The sequence below is a fragment of the Cucurbita pepo genome, chromosome 3, assembly GCF_057944985.1.
Source record: "Cucurbita pepo subsp. pepo isolate OVF chromosome 3, ASM5794498v1, whole genome shotgun sequence".
NCBI lineage: Eukaryota > Viridiplantae > Streptophyta > Magnoliopsida > Cucurbitales > Cucurbitaceae > Cucurbita > Cucurbita pepo.
The window spans coordinates 15,343,062-15,370,495 of NC_141800.1; the positions used below are offsets into that span (position 1 = coordinate 15,343,062).

General features: G+C 37.1%; 3 protein-coding genes across 5 annotated transcripts; 1 reads left to right on the plus strand and 2 right to left on the minus strand.

The window, feature by feature from the left end:
* Positions 1–63: 63 nt before the first annotated feature.
* LOC111791430 (ribulose bisphosphate carboxylase/oxygenase activase, chloroplastic) lies at positions 64–4,541 on the minus strand. Its single transcript, XM_023672765.2, has 8 exons — positions 4,222–4,541; positions 3,510–3,861; positions 2,122–2,232; positions 1,923–2,021; positions 1,711–1,821; positions 1,310–1,613; positions 954–1,093; positions 64–866 (listed from the first exon to the last, which is right to left on the minus strand). The coding sequence occupies exons 2-8, from the start codon at positions 3,645–3,647 to the stop codon at positions 330–332; spliced, it is 1,440 nt and encodes a 479-aa protein (XP_023528533.1). The 5' UTR covers positions 3,648–3,861; positions 4,222–4,541; the 3' UTR covers positions 64–329.
* A 1,130-nt stretch (positions 4,542–5,671) lies between these two features.
* Positions 5,672–9,185, plus strand: LOC147793294 (uncharacterized). Its single transcript, XM_087122156.1, has 9 exons — positions 5,672–5,902; positions 6,043–6,091; positions 6,216–6,304; positions 6,401–6,457; positions 7,319–7,381; positions 7,471–7,536; positions 8,049–8,135; positions 8,267–8,360; positions 8,476–9,185. The coding sequence occupies exons 1-9, from the start codon at positions 5,798–5,800 to the stop codon at positions 9,018–9,020; spliced, it is 1,155 nt and encodes a 384-aa protein (XP_086978282.1). The 5' UTR covers positions 5,672–5,797; the 3' UTR covers positions 9,021–9,185.
* Positions 9,186–9,448: 263 nt separating this feature from the next.
* On the minus strand, positions 9,449–27,161 carry LOC111791429 (DNA topoisomerase, type IA, core). 3 transcript variants are annotated; one of them, XR_002814643.2, is made up of 16 exons: positions 26,986–27,161; positions 26,826–26,882; positions 26,091–26,194; positions 25,297–25,390; positions 21,833–21,932; positions 19,256–19,499; positions 18,465–18,627; positions 18,264–18,383; positions 16,237–16,316; positions 14,830–15,108; positions 13,796–13,964; positions 12,158–12,286; positions 11,858–12,070; positions 10,873–11,052; positions 9,661–10,364; positions 9,449–9,580 (listed from the first exon to the last, which is right to left on the minus strand). XR_002814643.2 is itself a non-coding variant. In XM_023672762.2 (15 exons), the coding sequence occupies exons 1-15, from the start codon at positions 27,007–27,009 to the stop codon at positions 9,714–9,716; spliced, it is 2,607 nt and encodes an 868-aa protein (XP_023528530.1). In that variant the 5' UTR covers positions 27,010–27,161; the 3' UTR covers positions 9,449–9,713. The 3 variants fall into 3 exon arrangements, 2 of the variants coding, with proteins under 2 accessions (XP_023528530.1, XP_023528531.1); XM_023672762.2 differs by having other exon boundaries at positions 9,449–10,364; XM_023672763.2 differs by lacking the exon at positions 26,986–27,161 and having other exon boundaries at positions 9,449–10,364; positions 25,297–25,385; positions 26,826–26,866.
* Between the last annotated feature and the right edge of the window lie 273 nt (positions 27,162–27,434).

Genomic DNA, 27,434 nt, shown 5'->3' on the forward strand with positions numbered 1-27,434 from the left:
ATGCTTGATAAAAACATCTTCTTGATAGACGTGTTTTGAAATCGTGAGACTGATAACGATACGTAACGGACAAAAACGAGCAATTACATTCATATTATTTAAAATGACGAGTACAAAAAAAAGAAAGAATGGGTCATAAAATGAATCATAGTACATACAAAAACATCACAAATCATCGAATACTTAGAATCTCCAAGCACATGTAATCTCAGTTTGCTGCAGTAATAATATCAGAGATGATGCTTACACCTCCAAATCGCCTAATCACCACACAAAGAATGCATTAAGCATTTGGAATTGAATATGTTGCATGAACCAACCAACCAACCTTACTGTGTTAGCAAACGAAGCCCTGCTGCTAAATCATCCATTGTAATAGTACGCAGTTCCTCTGTGTCTATACAGTCGAAACTGAGCCTACCGTCCAAATTCTCTCTCGCGTTTACTACCATCGGATCGATTAGACCACCGTTCATCTCCTTACGCTGCTTTTCTTGCGTTTCTCTCTCGATCAGGTCCGAAATGGCTTCTATGGTGCAAGTAGGATGCAACTTAAAGCCATATAACAAGCTATCCTCTGTTTGATTCTCCATCTTGATATGGAGAATCTTTGCTAATTCCTCTGAGCTGAAGTCATTAAAGTAGAAAAATTTGGTTACCCGTCGATGAAATCCTTCGTTTGAAGCTATAACGCGCTGCATCGGTTCGCAGTAACCAGCAAATATGACTACAACTTTCCCACTGTCCATGACAGACATGATCTCTTCCAGTGCTTCCAAACCGTAATCCTTATCGTCGGATTTCTGCATCGGTATTAGTCGATAGGCTTCGTCGACAAAAAGAATTCCACCCTCTGCTTCTTTGATCTGGAAGTCGAGGAGATAGCATTCATAAATACAGCAATGTTCCAAATAAATTAATAGAGAGGCTATAAGGCATGCGCGACGACGTACTTTTCTCCTGGTTTTTGGACCAGTATGACCGACAAATTCGCCAACCAAATCTGTTCTCTGTACCTCTGTTACCTTATCTGTCGGTAGGATCCCGACCATGTGAAGCAATTTCCCGAGTATTCGAGCTACCATAGTCTTACCTTTCAAAAATAATGACAACAATAAGTGAAACATAATGGTATACACAAGAGCTGTTAGCTAATGCAAACAAGCTAAGCAACCATATATAACTGAAAAGAACGGATGCGAGTATCTCCCACGCGTTTTAATATGACGTCTTGTGGGGATGCCGGGGCGCATATAGAAGATAGGGAACAAACAGCTATACAAAATTGTTGCCTCCTATAAGTACTTACCTGTTCCAGGATTGCCAAGAAATGCCATATGAGGGGGCCTCCTGGTGCCAACTTTGAGGCCAAGGGCCCTGCGTCTCTCGTCTAAAAGCATTCCCTTAGCCCATTTCTGAAGCTGTATCTTGAGCTCGTGCAAACCCACGATATGCGAGAGCTCGTTTTCAAGTTCTTTCATCTTTGCTTTAGTTTCACTGCACGCTTCAATCGCTTTTCGCTTTCTCTGCTCTTCTAAATGCTTGTTCAACAATTCCCTCAACTTCTTACTACACGAGCCTTGTGACAGATGGTTTAGGGGAGTCATACCCTCCTGCATTTAAACGACATGTCAACGTAGTACCGCTTTCAAAGTAAGTAATACATTGGAGAACGAACAATACTGCAAGCAAAAGTTTAAAGGATATTACATCGTCCGTTGCACTACAATCGGCATTATATTCAAGCAATGTCTTTACAGTAGCGCAGTCTTCGGATTGGAGCGAGTACCAGACAGCAAGGTGTAATGGTGTCATCCCATTCTGCATAAAGAATACACAAAAGCAGAGACTTCAACCAACGACTCGTGTAACTTGTTACAAAATCAATCAAATAGAGAGAACTAAAAGGTAATATACAGCACATTTGCTTTGGCTTCAACAAAAGCGCCATGAGCTAGTAGCACCGATGCTGCATCATTGCAACCGTTCTTTGCTGCCATATGCAATGGGGTCTCTCCATACTGCAGAGAGTTGAGACGGTTTAGCTCTAAACAATAATTGAGCACCACGGTTCAATTTCGTTAAAAACACAACCGCCAACAAAGAATGATATACACCTACCATGTTTTTGGCTTCCAACTCAACCTTTTCTGGACCTTGCCAGGCAAGAAGAAATTTAACAATCTCAGCCTTGTTATAGCCTGCAGAAACATGAAGTGGTGTCTGTCCCATCTGAAGTAGGCATCGAAAGCCATGAGTTTCGCTCCAAAGGTAATAAAAAACGGATAAATTGGTTCTATATCTTGAATTATACAAAGTTAATGAGCAAGAAACAGCACTGAAATTATCTACAAAAAGATACGCCACAATTTTCTTCACCGTGTTACCGAGAGAAGTATGAAACGGAGACAATGTATTCAAAACGAGAACTGATAATCTAGTCTTACACCAGCGAGTATTCTTAGAATTCATATTTAAAAAGGAGAAGGGATATAACTGGATGGTTAACATGGGATCAACCGAATAATAACACGCCCGAAGAGAGTAAAAGAGGCTCCAAACACACCCGAAGAGATCCTGGGTGGAAATATTGGAAGATAAAAGTTATATTTAGTGCTAAAGTAATATACTCCAGAAATTCATTGTAACGGCCCAGATCCACCGCTAACAGATATTGTCCTCTTTGGGCTTTCCCTTTCGGGCTTCCCCTCAAGGCTTTAAAACGCGTCTACTAGGGGAAGGTTTCCACACCCTTATAAATGGTGGTTTGTTCTCCTCCCCAACCAATATGGGATATCACAATCCACCCCCCTTCGGGGCCCAGCATCCTCGCTGCCACTCTTTCCTTCCTCCAATCAATGTGGGACCGCTCCCAAATCCACCCCCTTTGGGGCCCAGCGTCCTTACAGGCACACCGCCTCGTGTCTACCCCCTTCGGGGAACAACGAGAAGGCTAGCACATCGTCCGGTGTCTGGCTCTGATACCATTTGTAACGGCCCAGATCCACCGCCAGTAGATATTGTCCTCCTTGGGCTTTCCCTTTTAGACTTCCCCTCAAGGCTTTAAAACGCGTTTGCTAAGGGAAGGTTTTCACACCCTTATAAATGGTGGTTTGTTCTCCTCCCCAACTAATGTGGGATATCACATTCATGCCCAGCATTAAAACTAAATCAAGCACCAAAATTTTCATCCAGAACCAATGCAAGATCCTACATCGGTTGGAGAGGAGAACGAAACATTCTTTACAAGGGTGTGGAAACCTCTCCCTAGCAGACACGTTTTAAAAACCTTGAAGGGAAGCCCGAGAGGGAAAACCCAAAGAGGACAATATCTACCAGCGTGGGATTGGGTCGTTATAAGAAGTCCTTGTCTAATACATGTCACCAAAGCAATTCATGTTCACATAAGAAAGCCACATCCCAATGAACAAATACACAAACTTAAAAATGAGAATGTTAACAAAAACTTCACAGAAATACCAAAAAGCTCAACAAGAAAGAGATCATACAAATGGATTTCTGTCATTCAGAAGACCCGGGTTCTCTCGAAGCAGCTTTTGAAGGCTAAGAACGTCCCCAGATTGAGCATAGCTATGAATAGTAGTGGGTTTGGTAGACCTTGACCGTTGATCTTGAGGCTTCCGCATATCTTCAAATTGGATAGCTAGGCCAAGAACACCTTCAAGGAATAAGATAGAGGAAAATGGTAAAGGGAGAAAAGGAGATCTCAAGGATAAGAGAAGAGGAGATAATATCTCCTTTCCACCACAAAATCGAATGGAAACAGCTCCTTCTTCCAAACAAATCAGATTGGAATCTACCCTCCCTCCTGTTCTTAATCAAGCTTTTGAAACCCTCACCCTGCTTACAAGAGATACAAAAGAAACCAGAAGAAATAAAATAATCAGCCCCATCAAATTACAGAACACTTTGTATAGAAGAAAATGGCGATCTGAACTAGCATAACAACGGCGATACTCTAAATCCCAAGCAAAAATGTGGTTGATATCAATTCGAGGAATTACATTTTCTTCGGAATATCATGGAAATAACGTCAATTAAGCATCTAAATCTCAATGTAAGAAGCACAGTTCACAAAATTACAATAATAAACCCTTACCCATGGAAGATCTGGAAATTACGCATGCAACAAATCATGTGATGGGATGCCCCATCAAAATCAACGGATCTATATAAAGAACAAGCAATAGACAAACTCACCGATGAGTGAGGATTCTAAATTCGATATCACAGCGATCGGGCCTGAAACAGAGATCTGTTGGAATGTGAATGCTGGGAAGAGGGAAGACAGTGGAGAGAAACGTGTAAAGAGGCAAAAAAGCGAGAGAAACGGAGCGGAAACAGAGAAGAAATGGCGCAAGGAGGCGATAATGGCGGGGGAATGAATAAATAGTAAAAGGGATTTGTCGGTTTCGAAGAACCCAGGTAGCGATAATGGTGGCCAGGTGCACACCCACGTTGCTCGGGGCGCCGGATTTCGCCTACGCATTGGTTCAATCCGTAAAGTTCCAAAAATGGGTGTGGGCTGTTCGTTCATACACGTACACTTCCTCACATTTCAACACAAAACATAAAATGTCTATACTTTGTGGTTAATTTTGATTATCAATTCCGACCCTTAATCTAAATCATAAAAGGTTAATGTGGGTTATTATTATTTTTTGTTTACGTTTCCTTGAATTTTTTAAAAATTGAAAATTCTTTTTTAAAAATTGAAAATTCAAGTTCGTTCATGAGTTGACTTTTTTCTTTTTGTCAACCCATTAATAACAAAAGTGTTACAACTCAATTCTACTTTTTGAATTATTATAAAGATTGTTACATTTGTAACTTAGGTTAGTGATGTTTGTTTAATATTTGAGTTATTTTAATGTAATATGTACGGTAGATAAATATATTTGTTTTAATAACTAAAAAAGACAACAATTTAACAGCCGACTTGAAAATGGATTCACTATCCCCGTGGACGCTATGTTATCCGAACTCCTAGCATCAATGATCATCTTTGCACTGGTCAATTCCGACATAGATTCGGAATACTGCCTTCCGTCTCCTCCTCCTTTCTGCTGACGTTGGCTCGCGTTGCCACACAATCTAACGACAAGGTTAGGTTGATCTTTTGGAGTGATCTTCAATCAGGGTCTTTGCTCCCTTCATACGCCTTGCAGCTTCACCTAAGTGGGTTTGGGCTAGGTCGTTGCACTCTTGCCCCACCTCTTGGCAAAGTAGGCTGATGGGCAAGACCCCTCCAGCCACAATGGTTTGGGGCGTCAGAGGCTGTTGCCTCGTGCCAGACCCAAAAGTCACACTTTCAGCTAAAAGATTGATTTTTTCATAAAGTCGGTTCATAGATCAAGAAAGAATGAAGCTGCTTACAGAGACGGTTACGCGATACGTCTTTTCATACTCGCCTTTTCTTTATAGAGAGTTAGGTTGAGTTGTGAACTTTATTTAGATTGTTTGGGTTACGGATCCAATCAACTTGAATTTCGAGTTGGTCGAAACGTTTCATCAACCCAACTCGTATATTCATATGTAAGTTAAAAAAAAAAAAATAATAATAAAATAAAAAAAACATTTAATTTCTTAAAATATTGTAAAGGTAAAATAAAGATTTAATTTTTAAAAAAATTTAAATATTTAAAACCAAATTCAAACAAAACCCCAGAAATGAAAACAAAACCCCATGGGAACTTCTTCAGCTCTCTCGCGACTCGCGAGTCTGCAAGAGGGTTTTAGTCTGTAATTTGTGAACCCCAAACGCTCGCCGGAGAAGATGACGACGAAGATAGCGCCGGGAGTCGGAGCTAATCTTCTGGGCCAGCACGCCCCCGAGAGGAACCAAGACGCCACTGCCTATGTCGGCAATCTAGATCCCCAGGTCCTTTTGTTTTTTTTGCTCTTTCTCCCTGCTTCATCAACCAATTCATGTTCAAATCGCCCCGCGCTTAGGGTTTCCCCGTTCTTCTAATTTCATTTATATCATACCATTTTCCTGTTTTTTGTGTGTGTTTCCTGCAGGTTTCTGAGGAGTCGTTTTGGGAGCTGTTTGTTCAAGCCGGCCCTGTTGGTGCGTTCGTTCATTTCTTCACTTAATGGACTCTTGGAAAGTTCTGAATACTCTGTTTTAGCTGTTTTTTCCCCTTATTGATTGGAATAGTTCCTTAAATTGTACCCCATTTCTTATTTTGCAGTCAATGTGTATGTGCCAAAGGATAGAGTCACTAACTTGCATCAAGGATATGGGTTCATTGAGTTTCGCAGTGAGGAAGATGCAGATTATGTAAGTTATGCTATGGGCTCTTTTGCCTTTTGATCCTCCTAGTTATGTGGTTTGGGATTTTATCTTGATTTTCCATTGTCAATTAATTCTTTGCAGGCTATTAAAGTGCTAAATATGATTAAGCTCTATGGGAAGCCAATTCGTGTAAACAAAGTAAGTAGGAAATTTGTTCTTTCAATTATTGTAACAGCTTAATTGAACAGCCTAAGCTCACACAGCTAGTAGATATTGTCCTCTTTGGGCTTTCCCTTCTAAGTTTCCCTTCAAGGTTTTAAAATGCGTATGCTAGGAAGAGGTTTCCACACCCTTATAAGAAATGCTTCGTTCCCCTCTCCAAGGTGGATATTGTCATCTTTGGGCTTTTCCTTCCGGACTTCCTCTCAAGGTTTTAAAATGCGTCTGCTAGGGAGTGGTTTGCACACCTTTATAGGAAATGCTTCGTTCCCCTCTCTAACCAATGTAGCATCTCACAATCCACCCTCCTTGGGGGTCAGCGTCCTCGTTGGCACACCATTTGGTGACTGGCTCTGATACCATTTGTAACTGTCCAAACCCACCACTAGTAGATATTGTCCTCTTTGGGCTTTCCCTTCCGAGCTTCTCTCAAGGTTTTAAAACGCGTCTGTTAGGGAGAGGTTTCCACACCCTTATAAGAAATGCTTCGTTGCCCTCTCCAACCAATGTGGGGATCTCACAATCCACCCCCTTGGGGGCCAGCGTCCTCGCTGGCACACCATCCAGTGCCTAATACCATTTGTAACAGCCCAAGCCCACCGCTAGCAGATATTGTCCTCTTTGGGCTTTCCCTTTCGATCTTCCGCTCAAGGTGTTAAAACGCGTCTGCTAAGGAGAGGTTTCCTCACCCTTGTAAGAAATGCGTTGTTTCCCTCTCCAACCAATGTGGGATCTCACACGTATAATGTGCTATAGTGTGTTTTTGATATTGATATGGTATTTTATCTTCTCATAAAAATGGATATTTAACTTTTATTACGTGTGCATTGCATATTCCAGGCATCTCAAGACAAGAAGAGTTTGGACGTCGGTGCGAATCTCTTCATAGGAAACCTTGACCCGGTAAGTCGTTATATTATTCTGATTATAACTGGTAAATTTGCAAGGCTAATGTTTTAAATATTCGTACTAAGCCATGGTGTTTCTTTTAGGATGTCGATGAGAAGCTTCTCTACGATACGTTCAGTGCATTTGGGGTCATTGTGACGAATCCTAAGGTTATAACTTTTCCGATAAACCGCATCACTCGTTTATGTTTTGTTTATCCTAGGAGATTAGAGATCATTTTCTAGCAAGCTAGTTACTAGGAGATTAGGGTTCATTTTCAAGAGAACTAGTTACTCTCTAAGGTAGTGATCTTATTACAATTTAATGAAGTGAAGACCTTTAGCCAAAATAATGAGGGAGGGTGGCCAAGATATTAAAAACCTTTAGCCAATATGAACAATGCATTTATACATGTTTAAACGTTACGTTTCTAGGATTTATTTCACGTCTACTCGAGATGCAAGCTACCATTGGAATGCTTCATTTTTTTTAGTATGGAATATCTAGTTAAAGTGACTCGGTTTTACTTTTTGTTGTTCTCTTCTTATGGACATAGTTCACTATTTATCTTTGCTACTCAGCTCTTTTTTCGGGACGTATTAGAGTTGTTTAACTTGAAAGATCTGAGTCTTATCTTATGCACATTTGTCTTTTGACACGTGAAACGTCTTTTTTAAACCAGATTATGAGGGATCCCGATACAGGAAACTCACGTGGGTTCGGTTTTATTAGCTATGACTCCTTTGAAGCATCTGATGCAGCAATTGAGGTAAGTCATGTTTTTTGCTTATTGGCAATCACTGCAATGCAGCCAAATACATACAGCATTCTGTTTTGATATGTTAAGGCATCCCTAAAAAAGAATGAAGATTGAGACAATTTTTGTTACTTTCGTAACAGGCGATGAACGGCCAGTATCTTTGCAATCGTCAAATTACGGTTTCGTATGCTTATAAGAAAGATACGAAGGGAGAGCGGCACGGCACGCCTGCAGGTAAGAATTGTTTGCCATTCTGTGAACTTTATTGAATTTTCAAACTATTGTGACCTGAAAAGAAGGCTATCATTGTTGCTTAATTTACCTCTGGTGTGGCTTTTTCTGTTGTTAGAGAGAGTATTGGCTGCTAGCAATCCCCAGAAGAGTAGGCCTCACACTTTGTTTGCCAGTGGCCCTCCGACACTTCCCAAGGTTGCACAGCCTAATGGTTCGTTTGGAGCTCCAGTGCCACCGCGCCCCTTCGCAAATGGCGCAATGGCTCCCATTCCGATTCCTGCAATACGTCCTCCACCACCGCAAGGGGTGGCTTTCCCCCCTATGCAGATGGTTGGACAACCACAAGCCTGGCAGGGTCAACCGCAGCAACAGGCTCAACCGCAGCAACAGGCTCAAATGATGCCTGGTTCCTTCATGCTGCCACCAGTTCAGCAGTTCCGGCCACCTCCACCAAACATGCCTCCTCCACCTCCTCAAGCTCCAACACATTCCATGTCCATCCCTCCACCAATGGGAATGGGAGCACAGCCACAGCTTAGGCGACCACCGCCACCACCGATGCAGCAGCAGCAGCTCGGAAGGCCACCTATGCAAACGTCGTCAATGCCCCTCCTGCCACCTCCTAATCACATTCCGCCGCCTCTTCCATCTTCAGGCTGAGACATTATTATGGTGCTAGCAATGAAAATGAGTTTTTTTGCTGCGTGATGATCATGTTTATTTCTTTTTGTGATGATGTTCGGTAGGCTATCACATTGTCATACAAATTGTTAACACGTCAATCAGAGAAATCAGCAGGAGGAAGTTCTGCTACAAAATGCAAAATGTTCTCATCATAATAGTCTGGGATGCTTGTTTATATGTGAAAATAATACATGATTTTGAAGAAGGAAATTATATACAAATAGTAGCTAATAAATAAGCATAATTTTTACAATAGTACATGGAAAATAAAGTCATTACAAAAGGGTTCTAAATTGTCCTGATTTGCAAGTTTAGATCCTCTTTAACCAAGTCTTTTTAGCATTAATCTCAATGAAAATTTTCAAACTTCGCTATAAAAAAGAAAAAAAAAAAAAAACTATGGATCCAGCCAAAACTACTTACTCAGACAACATAATAGATTGAATGCAAGCATTATTCCACATTAATGTGTTCAAAATCTTGACCATAAAAGGAAACAGGAGGAAAAGAAGGATGTACAGCAGCAGCTTCCCAACCTATGAAACAGGCACCATACGAGTTAAAGGTAAATAATGTATAAGAAAAGGTTTAGGTGGTTCATCTTGGTGTTCTCTACCTAAATTTTGCGTGCTCTTCCTCTACAATTCCTGAAAGATGGTCTGCCTTTCTTCAGAAATCTCGGAAACTCATTTTCGGGTCCATCAGTTTCCCAGAACTACGTCCTCTTCCCCTTCCCCGTCCCCGTCCCCGTCCCCTTCCTCTTCCTCTTGAACCTCTCCCTCTGAAAAATGATTTTCCATGCTTCATCTCCAGAAGTGAATGGAGAAATTCATCGCAAAGAATGCACCCAACAAACAATGTAGCTCCACCCTCCAATGGAGTAGTTTTCTTGTTGAAGTCCACTTCTATAATTGTAGAGTCACATTCAGCACACTTCTCGTTTGTGGTGGCAATCCTATGAGCACCCTGAGGAAGGAAGACAAGACAATTGCATTTGTTGCAGTTGAGTTTCCAGTTGGGTGCACCCACTGGATCTAGCACAAGTGTCCCGCTACATTCCGGGCAAGCGCAAACTCCTTGGGTTATTAAAGAATGTCGACATGTTGGGTGCGGGCACAGGAAGCATGGCATGCCCATTCCCTTGCTCGATGCTCCGGAACTCGGGTTGGTTTTAGCAGCACCATATAATGTGTCGATACCCTCGAATGGAGGACTATTGTAGCAGTATGGGCAAAGAGGAAATGACTTGCCTTCTGGACCAGGTAAGGAAAAAATCAAGAGCTCAAAGTTATCCAAAGGGCATGTAAGTTCCTTGTACAGCTGAAAAGAAAGAGTAAATTTTAGGATGATAATCAGAAAGCTCTTTTAATCAACCAAGAATTCTTAAAAGCATTCATGTCATAAGGCATCAACCTCAGTTGAACAGGATGTTTAAGAGCACTTCAGCCATCAACGATAACAGTGATACATGCAATGAATTTTCAGCAGCAATTAAGACGTATGATTAGTAATGATTACTAAGTAATGAAAGCGAATCCTTCATAAATAGTACTATCAGTAACAAAAAAATGGAACAAAATGAAGTTGAAGGCATGCAACAACGGTCGCAAATGCTTATATTCCAAATACTGCATGAAAAAGAAATAATATATATGAAATGGTACCATTAATCGTCAAGGTAATTCAGCTGCAGTTACCATAACTTTGGAAAAAATGAAGGTACATTAAGAAAATATCTTAAAAAACTGTATATAGAGCGTGAAACAAGAAAGTTGAAGAGTGTGTACAATCAACGGAAAGAAGTGGCAAGACTTAGTGGGATATTTACCTTTATTGCTCCCCTTTGAGGAAGATAATAAACCTCCTCACATGTACCACAGTACAGGCGCTGTGGTTGGGAAGAAATAAACTTCATATAACGTAGGCATTTGCCACATTTGCTCAAAGCACGTCCCGACTCCGCAAGAGGAGAAAATTGTGCTTCAAACAGAGCATCCATATGATCAATCTGAACAAGATAAGAAGCAATTTTACAGGTTTGATTGCACCAATTGAGAAGTTAAAAAGCCTGGTTCCAGATGCCATGCTTTAGAATAATGGAAGAGGAAAGCTTTATTCTCCACATCCTCTAAAATTGAAAAAAATAAAAATAATAAAAATAAATAAATTCTAATGTCACTCTATCACCAACAAAAATTTTATTGGCAAAGAAAATAGGCACATAATGTTAGGTTTACTCGATACATTCTTCACAGTAAAAAAATATAAATGGAGATAAAGGATCTGTTTTTGTCAGTTCCCTAGAAGAAGTAGAAACCCTCTCGGTCTTCATTCAAGGAATACTGAAAATTTAGTCCATAAGAAGCACTGCCTTTCATCCGTTTTGCCAAATTTCCCCAAAACTTTTCTTTTTCAACACCTCACAATTAAAGATTTCCAACCGGTTCTATCCTTAATTCTTTGCAATCTAACACAAGTAATCTTCTACCCACTGTTTGAATTGCAACAAACATGAAATCGAGGATTTGTCTTAGTGAAATCAATGAGTGGAAGAAAATAGAGGAAAGCAATATCGGAATTAGCCTTTTTCAGATGTCTCATATCTGCAATCACCTAAATAACTAAAAAGAAAACTTAAGAACATGTATAGGTACAAGTATTTTAAAAAAAAAGGAAACCTTGAGAATGAGATTTAAGTAATAAACAAATTTATTCAAAAGAAAAAAGAAGAGAAGAACGATAAGCCTTTAATGCTTCATTGATAACGTATGATGTATCCACTAGTAGAGTAAGCATGCATAGTGGAAAATAACCTTCTTAACGAAGTAGCTATACTTTTGCTTGAACTGTTGCAGTACATTCTGCACAACACTAAAATGATCTGCTTGACCTTTGGCAACAAAAGTGATCTGTTGCTCGATGAAACTTCTAATATCTGGTAAACAGAGATCTGGATCAATACACTGATAACCTCTGATTAAGGTGATGCCCAAGTTAGTTGGAACCAACCTCCTCCCAGCTTGAACCTGCAAAAATAACAATGCAACTAAATAGCCAAGGAAAGACTGCCAATATTTCATGCCAAACTATCATATCAGCAGCAGGATACTAACCTGCACATAGTTGCGCTCGCCTATGTTGTTAATGTGTACAGGTATTGATGCATCCGTGCCTATTCCATGCTTCTCCATGAGAGAAATCAACTCACTCTCACTTAAATAATCAGGAGGCGAGGTGTTCCCCTGCAAATTTTAAAGAGTATGAAGATGAAAAATGTAGCATCGGTCTATGACACTGACATAAATGCATGTGGAGCATCCAAGATAAAAATTAAAAAAATGTATACCACACATAAATACTTCGGGCATAATTAATTTCTAAATAACTCAACAGGAAAGAACAGTAACTGAAAATTAATGTTTAACAGGTATGATGTACAAACCATTCGTAGTTACTGAAAATTGATGCTCAATACTAGGAGTGTAATTGGTTAGTTCAGCTCAACTCTGTTCGAATGCTAATGCAACCCAAACCACCACAAATGCATCAGAAAATCTCCCTGAATCGAATCGATGGTTCAGTTGATTTAGTACGGGGTTTGCTATTTGGTTAATCCCAGGCATGCAAGGGTGTTAGGCATAAGCGCCTTAAGTTAGAAATGGGCAGCTGGCGTTGGTGCTGACTTGGGTCGTTGAGTTGACTGGACGGAAGGGATCATTCATCGTAAAAATAAAAGGCATTCATGTGGCTCAAACTCATAACCTTGAAGTTACAAGATTTATTTTAAAGCCAACTGAATTGCTAATGTTATTTGATAGATTTTTCGATTTTTAACATAAATATTATGGTCGACTTGGGTATATTCGATCTAGACTTGCCAAACCCAAAGCAACCGAATATCGGTTTTCTTTATATGCAAATCAGAACCACAAAAGCCAACCGATTCCAATCCATAACAACCAAGGGTTTTGGTGGGTTTAAGTAGTTTTTTCGGTTTTTTCATGCACTCCTACGTAATCGGAATAACAAATACTCATCTTCGATGGCTGATGAGGACCAAATTCGCATGTTCTTGCATTGCCTCTATTCAATGGATTATCGGCATCTCTTATTCAGAATTTTCCATGTACGGTGGGTTTTTAACTATAACTCTAGAGATAACATCACTCAGCTGCTATATGGTTCTTTACTGTATCTAAAGCTCAATTGATTTGGTTTATAATGTTGTCAGGCTATTATTTTTTAGGTTTGGTTTGAACAAAAACAGAGGATTTTTTAAGATAAGCATCTAGATTGGCAAGAACACTTTGATTTAGCCAAGATTAAATCTTCTCATCGGTATTTGCTTCCTCTTTTCTTGCAAATTACTCTTTCATTGGTATTAGTATGAATTGAGAGATTTTGTTATTTCCTCCTTTGTTTTGTTAATTTCAGTCCAAACTTTGTTTCTTGTTTAAAAATAAGAAGGAAAAGTACGAAACATTTTTCAGTAAATACATTCAGTATTTTCATTAAGAATGGTGGCTAACAGGTGGTTGCTCATCCATCTCTAATTGCACTTCTTGTTATAGAACCAAGAGCATAATCTCATGTCCCATTTTTTGAGAAATTGTTTATTAAATCCTTAAATTAATAATAATAGATTTGAATAACAGAGATAAGCAGAATTTCAAGATCATATACAGAAATAACACGAAATGCACAGAAATTAATAGCAATTAAGTAATGTTTTCAGAAGCCACTTGCCCTACCTGATAAAGATCCACTTTTGCAACTTCTATTTTCTGACCCTTCAGAAACTGAGGTAACTTTTTTTCATTTACTGCCAACCATGGCATAATGGAAGTGAATCCTTTTACCATAACACTGGACCCAGTACAATTGAATATTTCTCCAGCGATTGAAAACTGTATCTTCGTCCTTCAAGAGCAGTTCGAAATGTGAATAATTACCAAAAAAACATAGACAAAAAAAGGAAACAAGTTGCGCAAAATTTTCAGCAATCTAATTTAGCTTTTTATTTTTATATTTTCAAGGAGCTTTAGTTTACAGCCGATCATAGTCTAGATCTATTACATCCTACCACAATAACTCTATTTTGAGTTTTGACTTCAATTACTGAGAAGTACGAAGTAAAATCTATAACAGCAGATTTGGAAGACCATCTCCAATTTTTTTCTAAATTTCTCAAAATCGTTACAAGAGTCAATAATAGTCATTTTTTATAAAGGTGTGTTTTGTTAGGTCTATGTTTTTGTTCATGGTTGTTCTCTATAGGGTCATCTTTGTTGGTTTTAATTTTTCCTTTTCACTCTCTTTGGTAGTTTGAATCCCTTAAAACTTTTAATCTCCTTCATTATAAATGGAAGGTTGTTTCTTGTTATTAAAAAATAAAAAATAAAAATAAAAAAAGTGCACATGATGAAACTTCAAGGACTAAACGAACCTATTATTAAAAAAACTTAGGGACCAAAAAAAAATTTAACAACCACACAATTTTCCTTAATTTCAAAACTCAGTTAACAGTTCTAACAACTCCAAAGCCATTTCGGTAAAATTCTACAAATTTTCCTTCTATTTCCTCTTATTGTCGCACTGTTTCCTACTTCCAGAATTAGGTAATGTATATATTCAGATTCTAATAGCCAAAAAAACTATGAGAACCCTCAAAACCCTCGAATCAAACCATAAATTAGTCCCATCAAAACTTTCCACCATTGTTGTACATCAATAATTGACATCCAATAAATCTAAATAAAGAAACAAATAAAACAAAGTTCGTTACCTAATATACTTGCAGTCAGATGATAGAGACCCAATGAAGTGTTGACACACGTATTGGTACAATCTCCAAGCATCTCTCCCCACCATGTCTTCAGTTGCTAAAGACATTGGAGTAATAGGAGGATGATCACCTACATCAGTTCCTGATCGTGGCTTACTGTATCCATCGGATAGAAGCATCCTTACATAATCACCCCATTCTGGATTTTTCACTAGGGAATGTAGAGTGCCTTTGAAGTCAAATGAAGAAGGATAAGCCGTACTTTCTGTACGTGGATAGCTACAATAAGAAGGGAAAAGAAACAAAAATAAACATAGAGAGAGATCTTCAGATTACATGAAAAAAAAAAAAAAAATAGGACAAAAAAATTAAAATGTTGAACGAGTTGAAGGGAAAGATACAAAATGTCGTCAGATTATTCAAACATGATAAGAGAAGAATTGACAAAGATTCAACAAGTATAAGCATATTGTCCGTCTCTAGAAATTAATTTTTATTTTCCTCTGATCATATTGAGATTCACTTCCCAAACCTTGAAACGTATAGGGGTGCATTTGCCTACTATTTTCTCTGTTCTTGCCACTCACCAACCATATGACAATAAGTGTTTCTTTTCTTTTCTTTTTGTAATATAAAAAATCAAGCAATTATCGAGAAAAATGAAAAAAAAAATATTAAAGAAGTAATGAAAAACAAAAACAAAAACAAAAAGGAGCCAACAAAGCGGGATCAACATTAAATGGTAGCACAAGAACAAGGAACCCAAACCAAACAAAATTACAGGAAGGGGCTCCAATCCTAGCATCATCAAGTTGTGTAGAAGAATCTGATACAATAATGAAGAAAACTTTCCCCATTTGTTTTCTAAAGCAAATCATATGACATTAGGAGAACGAAATATTTTCCTTTTTCTAAAGGGACATAAAATAAGATTGAAAGAACAAAATATACAGAAAGGAAAAAGAACCCCCAAAAGAACAAGACAAAACGAGCTAGAAAAATTATTTCCAAGAGGGCTGTCAACACACTATCTTGCTGGTTTTTGCTGCTTGAGAACTGACACTTCAGAGAGCCTTTTCCTTTTTATCCCCTTTCCACTTTATTTAAACGTGAAAATGTTTTCACCAACATGAAAAGAAAGCAAGAAATGGCCAGCTAAGAGCTGGAAAGGGTAGGGTGTGAAGATAAAATTTCATAGAATCCCTTTTTCTGTTTTTGTCCGTAGCGGCAAAACAGGGATTAACGAATGATAATTGTGGGTATAACTTCTGTCTGTAATCATATAAGAAATATTCCCCAAACCAGAAAATAAAACATACAGGCACAAGACAGTGAAATGCCTTCAACAATCCAAATGAAAACAAAAATAAAGGCTTCCAACTGGAGAATTTTCAGGAAAAAGAAAACCTGATGAACCCTTGGGTATACAATCGTTCAGCTAGTTGCATTGCCATTTGAGGTCCGTATCCTAGTGCGCTTGAAGCAACCTGCATAAAATATAATGTTGTCTTAAATCAAATATTAGATCATAACACAACATTTTCTACTGAAGATTTGTTAAGGTTCTTTACAACCAAAATTTCACAATAAAACTATCTCTCTTTTCTTGTCAATTTATTTTTTAATAAAAAAATTAAGGTTTTATTAAGATAAATAAAAGAAAAAAAAAAAACTATAACTGAGGTTCTTAAAATGAGCTCCATTCTTTTTTTCTTTTTTTTTCTTTTTTTCTGATAGGAAACGAGAATTGAAATATAAAAAAGACAAGAGAGGCCATAAAAGAACCACCTAAGGGCCAAGGGTTACAATTGTTAAAAATAAAAGATGAAAGCCAGTTAAAAAAATTTCTTAAGAAACAAAGATCACATCTCCCCAAAGGCTCTTAACATCTCTAAAAATTCTTACCTTCCTCTTGGACCCAATATTCCACAGAACAATAGAAGGGCTTGCTCACCGAAGGACCACTCCTTTGTTCCAAAACGGTGAGTGAAGGTCCTCCTCCAGCATCAAGTAACTCCTTATTGCAAGCTAGAACATACGGGGGAAGTCTAGAAAACTATCCCAAATTGAATATTCAATTTGGTATCCTATAAAACATGATCCAGATCCTTAGAAGCATTCTTATAACGATGACACAATGATCAAATCAACAGAGAAGAATGCCTCTAGATGCAGTCATTGTCTTTCCAAAGCAAATTCAACTCTTAATCTTTCGTTAGTCCAACAACAAAACAAGTACAACACTTTTTTTTTGTAAAAAAAAAGTCTTCTAATTCATGGAGGTTAAATCTGACAATGTTCTATAATACAATTTGTTGTATATTATCATAGCATTTAGGGAGGATGGACGCAAGCTTTAGCTTAACCAATAGTACTCATGGTTAGGAATTCTACACAAAGGGTTACGAGCATAATGGGTTGAAAGTTTTTGTAAAAAACACCCGTATTCCTTCAAATCAGGATAAGATCAACACCTTTTATGACCTCAGCAGAATCGAAAACGATGAATACATCCAGTACTTAGAAAGCATTAACTATCAGGCAGTCATTGATTACTTGTATAGACCTTACATAGAGTGAAAAATACTAAACACACGAAACAATTTCTTTCCCAAGCCATCACACATTGCGGGGACCAAGGTTATAATTTATTTAGTAGGAACCAAGCTGAATCCCATAACCCACGTCAATGATGAGGATTTTCATCTTAGTTTTTGCTTTCGTCTCCAGAAAAGTAGTAGATGTAGGACTTTTTAGATTAACGGTTTATTCTTTTTGCAGCCTACCCATCTATTAGTGGACTGAAATTCCCCTCCCTTAATACAACAAGACCAGCAGAAAAACGGACCAACAGAAGATGTGCCTAAGAAAATGTCAGCCTAAAAAGAGGCCAAATAGAAACTAGCCTAACAGAACAAGAAAGAACTTCAATCCAAAAAAAAAAAAAAAGAAGTCCTTGCAAATAATTACAAAAGTAAAAAAAAAAATTCCTAAAGCGAGGCAATCGATCTAGCAAGGAATCAAAACTTCTTCCAAGGACTCTCCACACCCCTAAAATTCTGTTATAGCTGTAGCCATGATCCATCATGAAACCAAATAACAACCATCTAAAGAGCACATCCATCTCCCACAAGGGAGGATGAATCAAAACCTCCTTCGTCATAAGACAAAAGTCTATTCACGGGCCAAACAAACCCCAAAAAAAAGCAATTCCCAACTGAATAAGCTAACCAAAGCTCCAAAAGATATGACTCAAATCCTCATATGCCTTATATGAAAACCTTCTTTCAGAACTTTGAAGGTTGGGAGGAGGAGTTGTAGTCACAAGGGTAGCTCATCTAGGAAACCACGCTCCACCCCAAGGCCTAGTCCTTCCGAACTTTATTCTATTTTCTAACTTTTATAAGGAGCAACTCCCGTACTCATTTATTTACCTTCAGAAGGTTAACTGTATTTAGTCCAGAAGGTCGAACTTTGCTTTCTTGCTTCTCTGATATTTGTGTTACTTCTGCAATTCCATCTTCCATTACTCGCTTTTGAAACATTGTAGCAACCTGAAACATGGAAAAAGTTACAAGACAGTAAACATTGCAAAGAATAGAATAAGAGTGTTTATCAAGGCCGAAACATCTCACATCACAGTCAAATAGCCTGCCACGCTCCCAGTCTAGATTAAGTTCATAGCCATTTTGCATAATATAAGGGCACACAGACCAAAATTTTTCTGGCTTAAACGTAGTTATTTGCAAATGACGCTGTACACAAAACCCAAGCGTGGGAGTTTGGCATGGCCCATAGCTGAAACAAGTGAATAACACAATGATTAGCCAGTACAGATAGTACAAGAAGTTAAATACAATAATATTTCCTTTCAACTAAGCCCTAAACGTCAAGAATGACAAGTATAATCACATTACTTTTACCCTCCACAACATAATTACAGCGATAAAAGGTAGAGGTCAATAGTCAAGATGATAACATTTGTGAATCAAAGTAATGGCTTCAGAAGTTGGGATGCTTTGGTATATTATAGTCTAAGAAAATCAAGAAAGAATGACAGGAAACTACTGAGACCGTTACAAGAAAGTGGAGCCAACTATTATGACTTGACATCTAAAACTGTAATATTAATAAAAAGAATAAGAATGTATCTCAAAAAAAAAAAAAAAAAAAAAAAAAAAAAAAATTGCCTAGCACGCTACAAGAAGAGATTCTTAAATAAATTAAACGCTCTTTTATAGGAAACAGACCATACTGTAAAAGAGAAACATGTTCAAAATGCGAAATCCTACACATCTCAATAACAATCACCAATACTTCACCACCTTTATTTGCTTTGGCGTATATATGTTTGTATGTATATATATATATATATGTATGTATGTAATATAAATGCCGTGAGGAGGTGAGCAAGAAGAGAACTGACGAGATGAGTCTGGAATCAAGGTTCCCATATTTTCCCTGAAAAAATGTAGTCTGAAATCGTGTAAAAGATACTCCAACTTTCAAATCTATCTCTTGTCGAGCATCTACAGCCAGTGCCTCATTTCTATTAGGTTCAACAAGGTTATCCAAAGCCTTCAGAATATCTTTTTCAGTAACGGAAGAAAACCTTGCCCGATACACTTTTTTCCTATAATCATTGCCACCAAATCCAGTGCATTCAATAACTGCAAACAGAACCAATGTTAATACTTCCCAGATAAGAAACAGATAATATCATTTAACAGAATTAGCATATCTTATGACAATGAATCAAAACGAAACTAGATAAAAAATTCCACCAATTTTCTTGTTATCAAATAAATACATGATTGCACTTCATGACGAGTATAGTATGATATCCTTCTTGTTGTTCCTCGTTATGCTATTCTTTTGTGTAGGTGACTACAAACAAATAGTGTTTAAAGCAAAAAGATTTGTCGAGAAGCACAAGTCCAAGCACTACTACCATGGACAAAAATACACGGTGTACAAAAGTACAAATACCAAACACCAAGCGGATTGTATGGATATAGAGGCACTGTTGTTGGAAGGGACGGAAAAACGTCCAAAACAAGACCTAGAATAGTACTAAACTCTCAAGGCTTCAAAGTGGTTCTACAAGATGAGAATGATGTGACATATACCACAAATTTATTAATTAAGGTTTATTTTGATGCAAGTGGTTATCTTCAATCAAGGACGAATCTTTTTCAAGAAAGAGATGATATGGTCATGATGTCATCATGACCACATCTTCCAAGAACCAACAAGGAAGAGGTTGAGAAATTCTCCAAGGAATCTACAAGATAGCAGTCGTCTGCCCACTAGGCACACTGAGCACGCATACACCAGAAGTTTGCAAATGACCCTCTTAAGAGATTATTTCGTGTGCACCATCAAACTACCCATGAACCCCATACATGTTTGATGACCTGTATGTGTTGTGCATACAACCACGCCAGTTTGGCTAGCATGTCTGTGTTGGACACTTGGACACTCTAATACTTCTTGGACACGTATCAGATACTTGTAAACACAATATAAAAATTTAATATAGGTCCGACATTTGTTATACATAAATTAACTTGTTAAGTATACTAAACCGATGGATAATAATAAATTTTGAGAGAGATATATTAAGATCATTTTTTAGCATATAAATGCATAATCTTATTGATTTTGAATATCAATTTTATATAAAAATGATATATATTTCAAATCTTCTCCATGTTGTCATTGAAATAAATGAAATGATATACAAAAAACGTACAAAAAAATAGGTCAAAGAACAAAACTCCATGTGCAATTATGGAAAGAGGTCTCAATGCAAAAGAATAAGGCTAAGCTGAAATTACAAAAAATCGTATTTACAAACACCTAAAAAGAGGAACTAAATCTAACCATATCCCAAAGTTCCTCCCCAAACCTCTCCACCCAACGAAAAAAATTCTATTGTTTCTCCCAAGATAAATGCCCCACAACATAGAAAAAAAAAACAAAACAAAACTGCCAAAGAACCCTTCCTTTGTCACGAAAAGCAGGATTCAAGAGCACCTTCTCAAACATCAAACAACACCCTCAATTACGAGTTGATGCAACTCCAGAAGTCTTAAAAGAATCGGTTCCACAAAGATCTAACAAAATCATAATCCCATAATAAATGGTCAAGATCCCCTTACAGTCTCCTACAAAGAATACCTCATTGAGGTCACAACACCATGGAGGAGAGCCTCTGGATACGGTCTTGAGTATTCACTCTCCCAAGCAAAACTTGGTAGGCAAAGAATTCACGTTTTTTAGGAGTTATGTGCCAATAAACCAAAGACAACAAAATCTTCCTGAGAAGAGAAGATTTTATTTGCTTTATTATTACTATTACTACTTTAACCTTTTTTTTAGAAGTTATGTTAGATTTTATAGATCATATTTCATCAGGAGATTTTATTTATGTTTACTGTTTTATTAGCATAGGAGAAGACTTTTATCCCTCAATTATTTTAGGGATTTCATTTTCTCAAGATTTTATCCTAGAGTTGGAATTTTCTTTTATATCGAAACCCTTGGTCTATATAAACCCAAGGAAGTCTTGAAGTTCCATAACCTGTAATGAATAAAATTTGAGTGGGTTTTTTAAACCTTTGCCTAGGTTCTTTCATCTCTTTGACCATAAGGTCTTTATCTAACTCCCACCTTGAACGGATTATAATTTCTAATTTGTACTAGACGTCTGTGAGGACTTTCTCACGGTTGCTAATGTCAATTCCATTGGATTCATATCTCACTTATTCTTTCCTTAATCAATGGAAGTCACTTCCCGAGGATGGGAAAACAGAACTAGAAACTAAGCCTTTCTAGGCACGAAAATTTTAAAACCAGATGAGATGAAGGCAAAACCAAAATAAAGATAAATAGATAAAATATGACCTCAAAGGGGAAAAAACTTCAGGAATTTATAGATTAGATCATCTTTACGAATAAAAGAGAAAATTGGAATCATGATTTCAGTGGGGGAAAGTACCTTCAAAACAAATATTTTCTCCTTCACGATCACAATCCAACCATAAAACCAAACAATCACAACCACGAGCTTCTCGACTTAAATGTTGACGTATGTGAGCCTAAAACCAAGAAAAAATTAGTAATATTTTCTTAACAAGAAAAGTTGGAAAACAAACACATTGTATCCTGTATATTTAACATCATTTAAGGATAATCAAAACAGTGCATGAAACAGTGTCTCAAAGTACAATTTTGATCCTTGAGTGCCTATTTATACAAGATAGACTGCCAAGAAAAGATGGAGAAGAGAACCTTCAATAGTAACGAGAGTGTTAATGCTCTCTTGTCCAATAAACCACATAAAAAGAAGAATTGACCTTTTACAAAATATATCAGTCAGCAAGTCTGGAAAAGTGAATTGGTCGTTTGATAAAAGAACTTATGGAAGATAAAAGTCCTGGATATTTGCCAAATTTTATCATCACAAATTCTATTACCGCGAGTAAATTTCAAATTGTCCTTGAGACATTGAAGTTACCACGGGCACCAGAAACTAGCAAGATAAAGAGCAAACAGGTGGCAGGAATTTTTTCCCAAGGTGACTAGGAGTCTATGACATGCGACCGCACAACACAAACGCACATTATCATCACACCTTGCTTCATTTTTTTCTTAATTACCTAGGTTTTATTTATTTTCTGTGTTTTTCAGTTAGGGTACAATAATTCAAAATCGCATCGGACTGTTAGAATAAATACAAATTAAACATAAATGAAATGATAACTATAAAAACATCTTGCAAACAACTTTTGAAAACACAAATAGTGTAAGCTGTTGATTTTGTTTTGCCAATAAAGGCTCAGAGATTATTTCAAGAAATAATTAACACAAACACACGCACATAAATTCTTAATTTTCCGCATCTCATCATCTCATACTATAATAGATGGAGTTATTTAGGTAATTGGGTCCTTTGATATTCTTCTATTACAAATACAATAATCCATTATCCATTATCCATCATTTTCTCTTTTTTCCTCTTTTTTTCTTTACATTCCTTTTTTTATTTAATATTACATCACATGTAGGATGGGAGTTTAAACCTACAACTTTTTTCGCCTCTTGTTTTATAAGACAGAGAAGTACGGCTTCCATAGATGAGAAAGGGGTACAAGAAAACAGTGACGAACAATCAACCCAAAGCTAAGATACCACAAAAGATTCCTCCAAATGGCTTTCATTATGAAAGGATATATGTATGGAAATCCATAGGGAGGCTTTGGAGTGAACTGTCTTCCAAACCTCTCCTACCTCATGGAGTAATTCTAAATGAGTCTTCGATTTCTTTTCCCCTTTTTTTTGTAAGAAACCGAACTTTCATTGAGAAAGAATGAAAGGAAAACAAGGACAAACAAAGGAGCCCGACAAAAACAAAGGGCAAGTCCTGAATGAGTCTTTGATTTCTGTCCACCCAAATTTTCCAAAAATGACTTTCAACAGCACATATCCAAAATAAATATTTTCTTTTTTTAACAAAAAACAAACTTTTCACTGATTTATGAAAGAAAAAAGCTCAAAGATGCAAGAAGCCCAAATAAAAAACAAGAATTACAATAGATCAAAATATAAGCACTGAAGAACAAAACGTCAAAGATCTTGGCGAGACAAAGAACCAAAGCAGCTGAAACCAGCCCAAGCGAATGGAAAAAACTGCACCACATCCACAAAAACCGAAAAGGCAAGGACTCGCAACTCCCAAACCTTGAACTCCAAAAATAGGCGGAAGCTTTAAACTCGAGGATCCCTCTTTGAAACAAACAGCAGCAGAAATAATAAGTATTGGTTCTGGACAATGGGGACCAAGGCCGAGAGAGGAGCAAACCAAGCATAGATGAAAGTATCCAACAAATACTACTACAACCATCATTTTTTTTTTTATTATTATTATTATTTGACAAGAAACAAACTTTTCATCAATAGATGAAAAGATTGAAAATTATTCGAGGATACAAACAAAGAGTGAAAAAAAAAAGACAAACAACCAAACAAATAAAGAAATAAAGAAAATATCTCCTAATAATTAATATTACAAGAGTCAAAGAAAGATCTAGCACTTCTGAGAAGATTAACTTGAAAACAAACGAGCCAAGCAGCCAAAACCATAATAGCAAAGCTATGAGGCCAAATCTGAGAAGAAGATCTTTATAAGAGGCCAAATCTCGAAAAAGACGTCCAGCTACGAAAAACAAGAACTTTCTTCCATAAAAGGAAGCTGCCAAAACCAGAAAGAACCCTCCATTGCCGCAAAACACCAATTAATAACCGAAGTTGGAAACTTGTTAAAAAAATTCAACCAAGCAAACGTCCTAAAATGATGGCTCAAGCATAAGCACTCCAATCTTATGACGACAACCAGTGCAAACTAGTAAAAACAAACTTAAGGCTTAGGATTAATTTGGAATAATTCCTCTTCAAAATAACTCATTAGATACTCTAGTCGAAAAACCATCATGAGATTCTTCAAAGGTAATGAAGAATTGCTACCAACTTCAAAAAGAGCTCTAACGTATCCTTCATAAGATTCTTCAATAAAAAACCTTCAGCTATCAAAACTTAATTTATCAAACCAAATACCTCCTTGTCTAAACTGCAAATACTGATATAGGTATCGTCATTATCTTTCATTTTCCAAAGTGCAACTACTTATATTTTTCCTGGTTAACCAAAACCAAACCAAGTATTATGCACATTTAGGCTTCACCTTTAGCTTATCTTCGAAATCTGAGAAGAACTTCCATTTGAGTTCCCAATCATCCTCACCGGCACTAATCAAATTTCTTCCTTAAATGCTGTTAGATAGAGGGTCATGGGAAAAACTTTGCATAATCTTCTACTGTAAACAACGGAAAGGCCTCACTATAAAAATTTTATGCATTGCACTTCGGTAAAACAATACAGCCTCCTGGCATTGAACAAAAAGGTGATCTTAAGGTTTCAATGCTTGATGAGATGAAGGCACTAATGAGGCATATCGGTCAATGGAATTTCCTCTGATCCATCATTTTCTTAATTGTTATGATTTATGAAAAAACTCACAAGCTCCTCATCATGTCTCACACAAACCTAGAAGAAAGGAAGACATTAAGCAAATGAAAATATACGAAAACAAAACAAAGGAGATCAAAAGAGAGATGGATAAATGAGTGGCACATATAAATGAAAAGCACATGAATTTTATGGACCGTTAAAGTAGAAAGGAAACCAAAACTACAGCAGACAAACAAAATCAAAGGGGTCTATGTTTAAAACGAAGTTTCATAAATGAAAGCAGTAGAAATAGTTTGCTTTAGTTAAGAAAAAGTTTATTTAGATAATTAACTAAGAAACTATTTCTCCTAGTTAATTTGTTGACCATCCCAATTTCCAACAATGTGAGAGAGTAGACATATAACTACATAAAAGAAATGTAAGAACGACTCATACCTTTGGGTTTGATTCTGCCTTAATTACTGAAGCTTGAAAAAGATCCAAAGGATCAGTTGCCTTCCAATCTTGAAATCTAGCTGGGAAATCTATACTAAACCCACGAAAAGACAAAGGAAAAATGCACTAAAAAAATGGGCCAGAGAGTAAAGGACTAGTGCATCATCATGAAATAACCAAAAACAACCATGCAAGTAAGCTTTGACAGACAGTATCCGAGAAACTAAACAACCATTTCAGCAAAGACTATTCTTGAAAATTTATAGGCACAAAACCCTTGTTTTCCAATTTATGCTATAACCATATTAGTACGACAGCCTTGGAATGAGAATTAGATAATTTTGTTCCGCAATTAGATAATTTGAGAAATGATAATAATTGAGCCTTTATCATTAATTAAGTAAATAAAGACTTAAAAGGGAATGTGTTATGCAAAATTATACAGATAGATAGATAGATATGAAAGGCATGAAAAGGGAATATACAAATTCAAGGAAACACATGCTTGAAAGATCATGCCCAGACTTGGGTTCAAGGACACCATATATTACAACTACTTTCTTTCAGCCTCTATTTCTTGCTTGTTATCGTTAATTATGTAAATAAATAAATAAATTTTTCTTGGTATCGTTAATTATGTAAATAAATAAATTTTGCTTGTTATCAACTGATTTCCATAAAATCCCCATGTTATCAGTGAAAAACACCATGCCCAGTCCCTTGCACATACATAATATTTAAGGTAACATAATCACATTCACATACACTCTAGATGTAACTAAATGAAAAGGCACCTGAAAACATGTCCGATAACCGATGTCACTTTGTAATGAGCATGATGCCCAAGAAATCTCCCATCGAATTCATGTACCTCTGTGCTACCCTTTCTTGTAGACATCTGTAACATTAATATGTTGAGATTATATGTCAGTAATCAGTATTACTTCTTAATATTGTTTTTTCCTCGACAAGGAAACAATACTTTTCATCAATAAAATGAAAAAGTACAAAACTCCTACTTGGAGACGTGAAACAGCCCAAAAAACCAAAAAAAAAAAAACAAATAATTCTCTATAGCCCAAAAATATCAACAAAAAAAAAGGTAAAAAAACACTCGATCTAAAAGAAGCCAATATCAACATGCAAACCCAAAATTTTCCAAATTTTAAAAAAGAAGCAAAGTGATACAAGCATGCTATGCTAGGCTTTCTACCTTACATGCTAGAATCATACATTAGGTAATGTTCAAATTACATATCCTGAAATAAGCAAAGTGATACAAGCATGCTAATATACATCGAATTACAAATTTTAAGGGTGGCTTTTGCAAGCTATCCTATAAAAGCTAATCAACTTTTCCTAGTGAGAACCGTTTTTCGTGTTCTAAAACCTGTATAATCTACTATCTAAGCCTTTCAGGATAATGAAAACGGCACAAGGTACTTAGAAATGAGTTCAAAATTCCACAGTAATCACCCACCTCAAATCTTAAAATCCTACAAGTATCAAAAAGTGCCTCTACAACTTACTTGGCCATGAGAGAGTGCAGAAGCAATCGAGAGCGCAATGCTAGGCTTCTCAGCCACCTGAAACAGTGACAAAAAGCAATTAAAAACAACCCAAACGGGAAAAAAGTTGGCAAAATCAATAGGGCGAAGTTCAGAAAACAAGTAATAGGCTTATACACACCATAAGAACCGAGGAAGCGACCATGATGAGGATCGTCGCCGGAGCCTAAAAGGCTGAATCCGACGATTTTCTGATTGAAATGGCAATTCTGCTGAAGCGCTGCTCGGCAGCAAGAACTCTGAAACTCTTCACAGTCGTTGGGCAAAAGCTTCGACTACAACGGGAAATAATAAAAGAAAGGGAAGCAGTAGAGAAGGAAAGGAAAATAAGAAAAATATGGGCTCCATTGTTTGGGCCTTTATATAGGCAACCGGCCCACGTGGGCTTTGGAAGACTAATGGGCCCATTGTTTGGGCCTTTCTATAGGCAACCGTCCAACGTGGGCTTTGGAAAACTAGTGGGCCCATTGTTTGGGCCTTTTCATAGGCAACCAACCAACGTGGGCTTTGAAAGACAAATTGGCCCATTTAAATTTACAACCATTTAATTCTATTTAAAACAAAATTATA

What these genes read in the sequence shown, in the direction of transcription:
- LOC147793294 (XM_087122156.1), top strand. Translation starts at nt 5,798, where the DNA reads ATGACGACGAAGATAGCGCCGGGAGTCGGAGCTAATCTTCTGGGCCAG. An exon ending in GTGAGGAAGATGCAGATTAT is followed by an intron (nt 6,305 to 6,400) that starts GTAAGTTATGCT and finishes AATTCTTTGCAG; the next exon opens with GCTATTAAAGTGCTAAATAT. An exon ending in CATCTGATGCAGCAATTGAG is followed by an intron (nt 8,136 to 8,266) that starts GTAAGTCATGTT and finishes CTTTCGTAACAG; the next exon opens with GCGATGAACGGCCAGTATCT.
- LOC111791430 (XM_023672765.2), bottom strand. Translation starts at nt 3,647, where the DNA reads ATGCGGAAGCCTCAAGATCAACGGTCAAGGTCTACCAAACCCACTACT. An exon ending in TTGTTGAAGCCAAAGCAAAT is followed by an intron (nt 1,822 to 1,922) that starts GTGCTGTATATT and finishes TTCTTTATGCAG; the next exon opens with AATGGGATGACACCATTACA. An exon ending in GTCCAAAAACCAGGAGAAAA is followed by an intron (nt 867 to 953) that starts GTACGTCGTCGC and finishes CTCGACTTCCAG; the next exon opens with ATCAAAGAAGCAGAGGGTGG.
- LOC111791429 (XM_023672762.2), bottom strand. Translation starts at nt 27,009, where the DNA reads ATGGTCGCTTCCTCGGTTCTTATG. An exon ending in CTTGATTCCAGACTCATCTC is followed by an intron (nt 18,628 to 19,255) that starts GTCAGTTCTCTT and finishes CACTTGTTTCAG; the next exon opens with CTATGGGCCATGCCAAACTC. An exon ending in GCGAGCGCAACTATGTGCAG is followed by an intron (nt 12,071 to 12,157) that starts GTTAGTATCCTG and finishes TTATTTTTGCAG; the next exon opens with GTTCAAGCTGGGAGGAGGTT.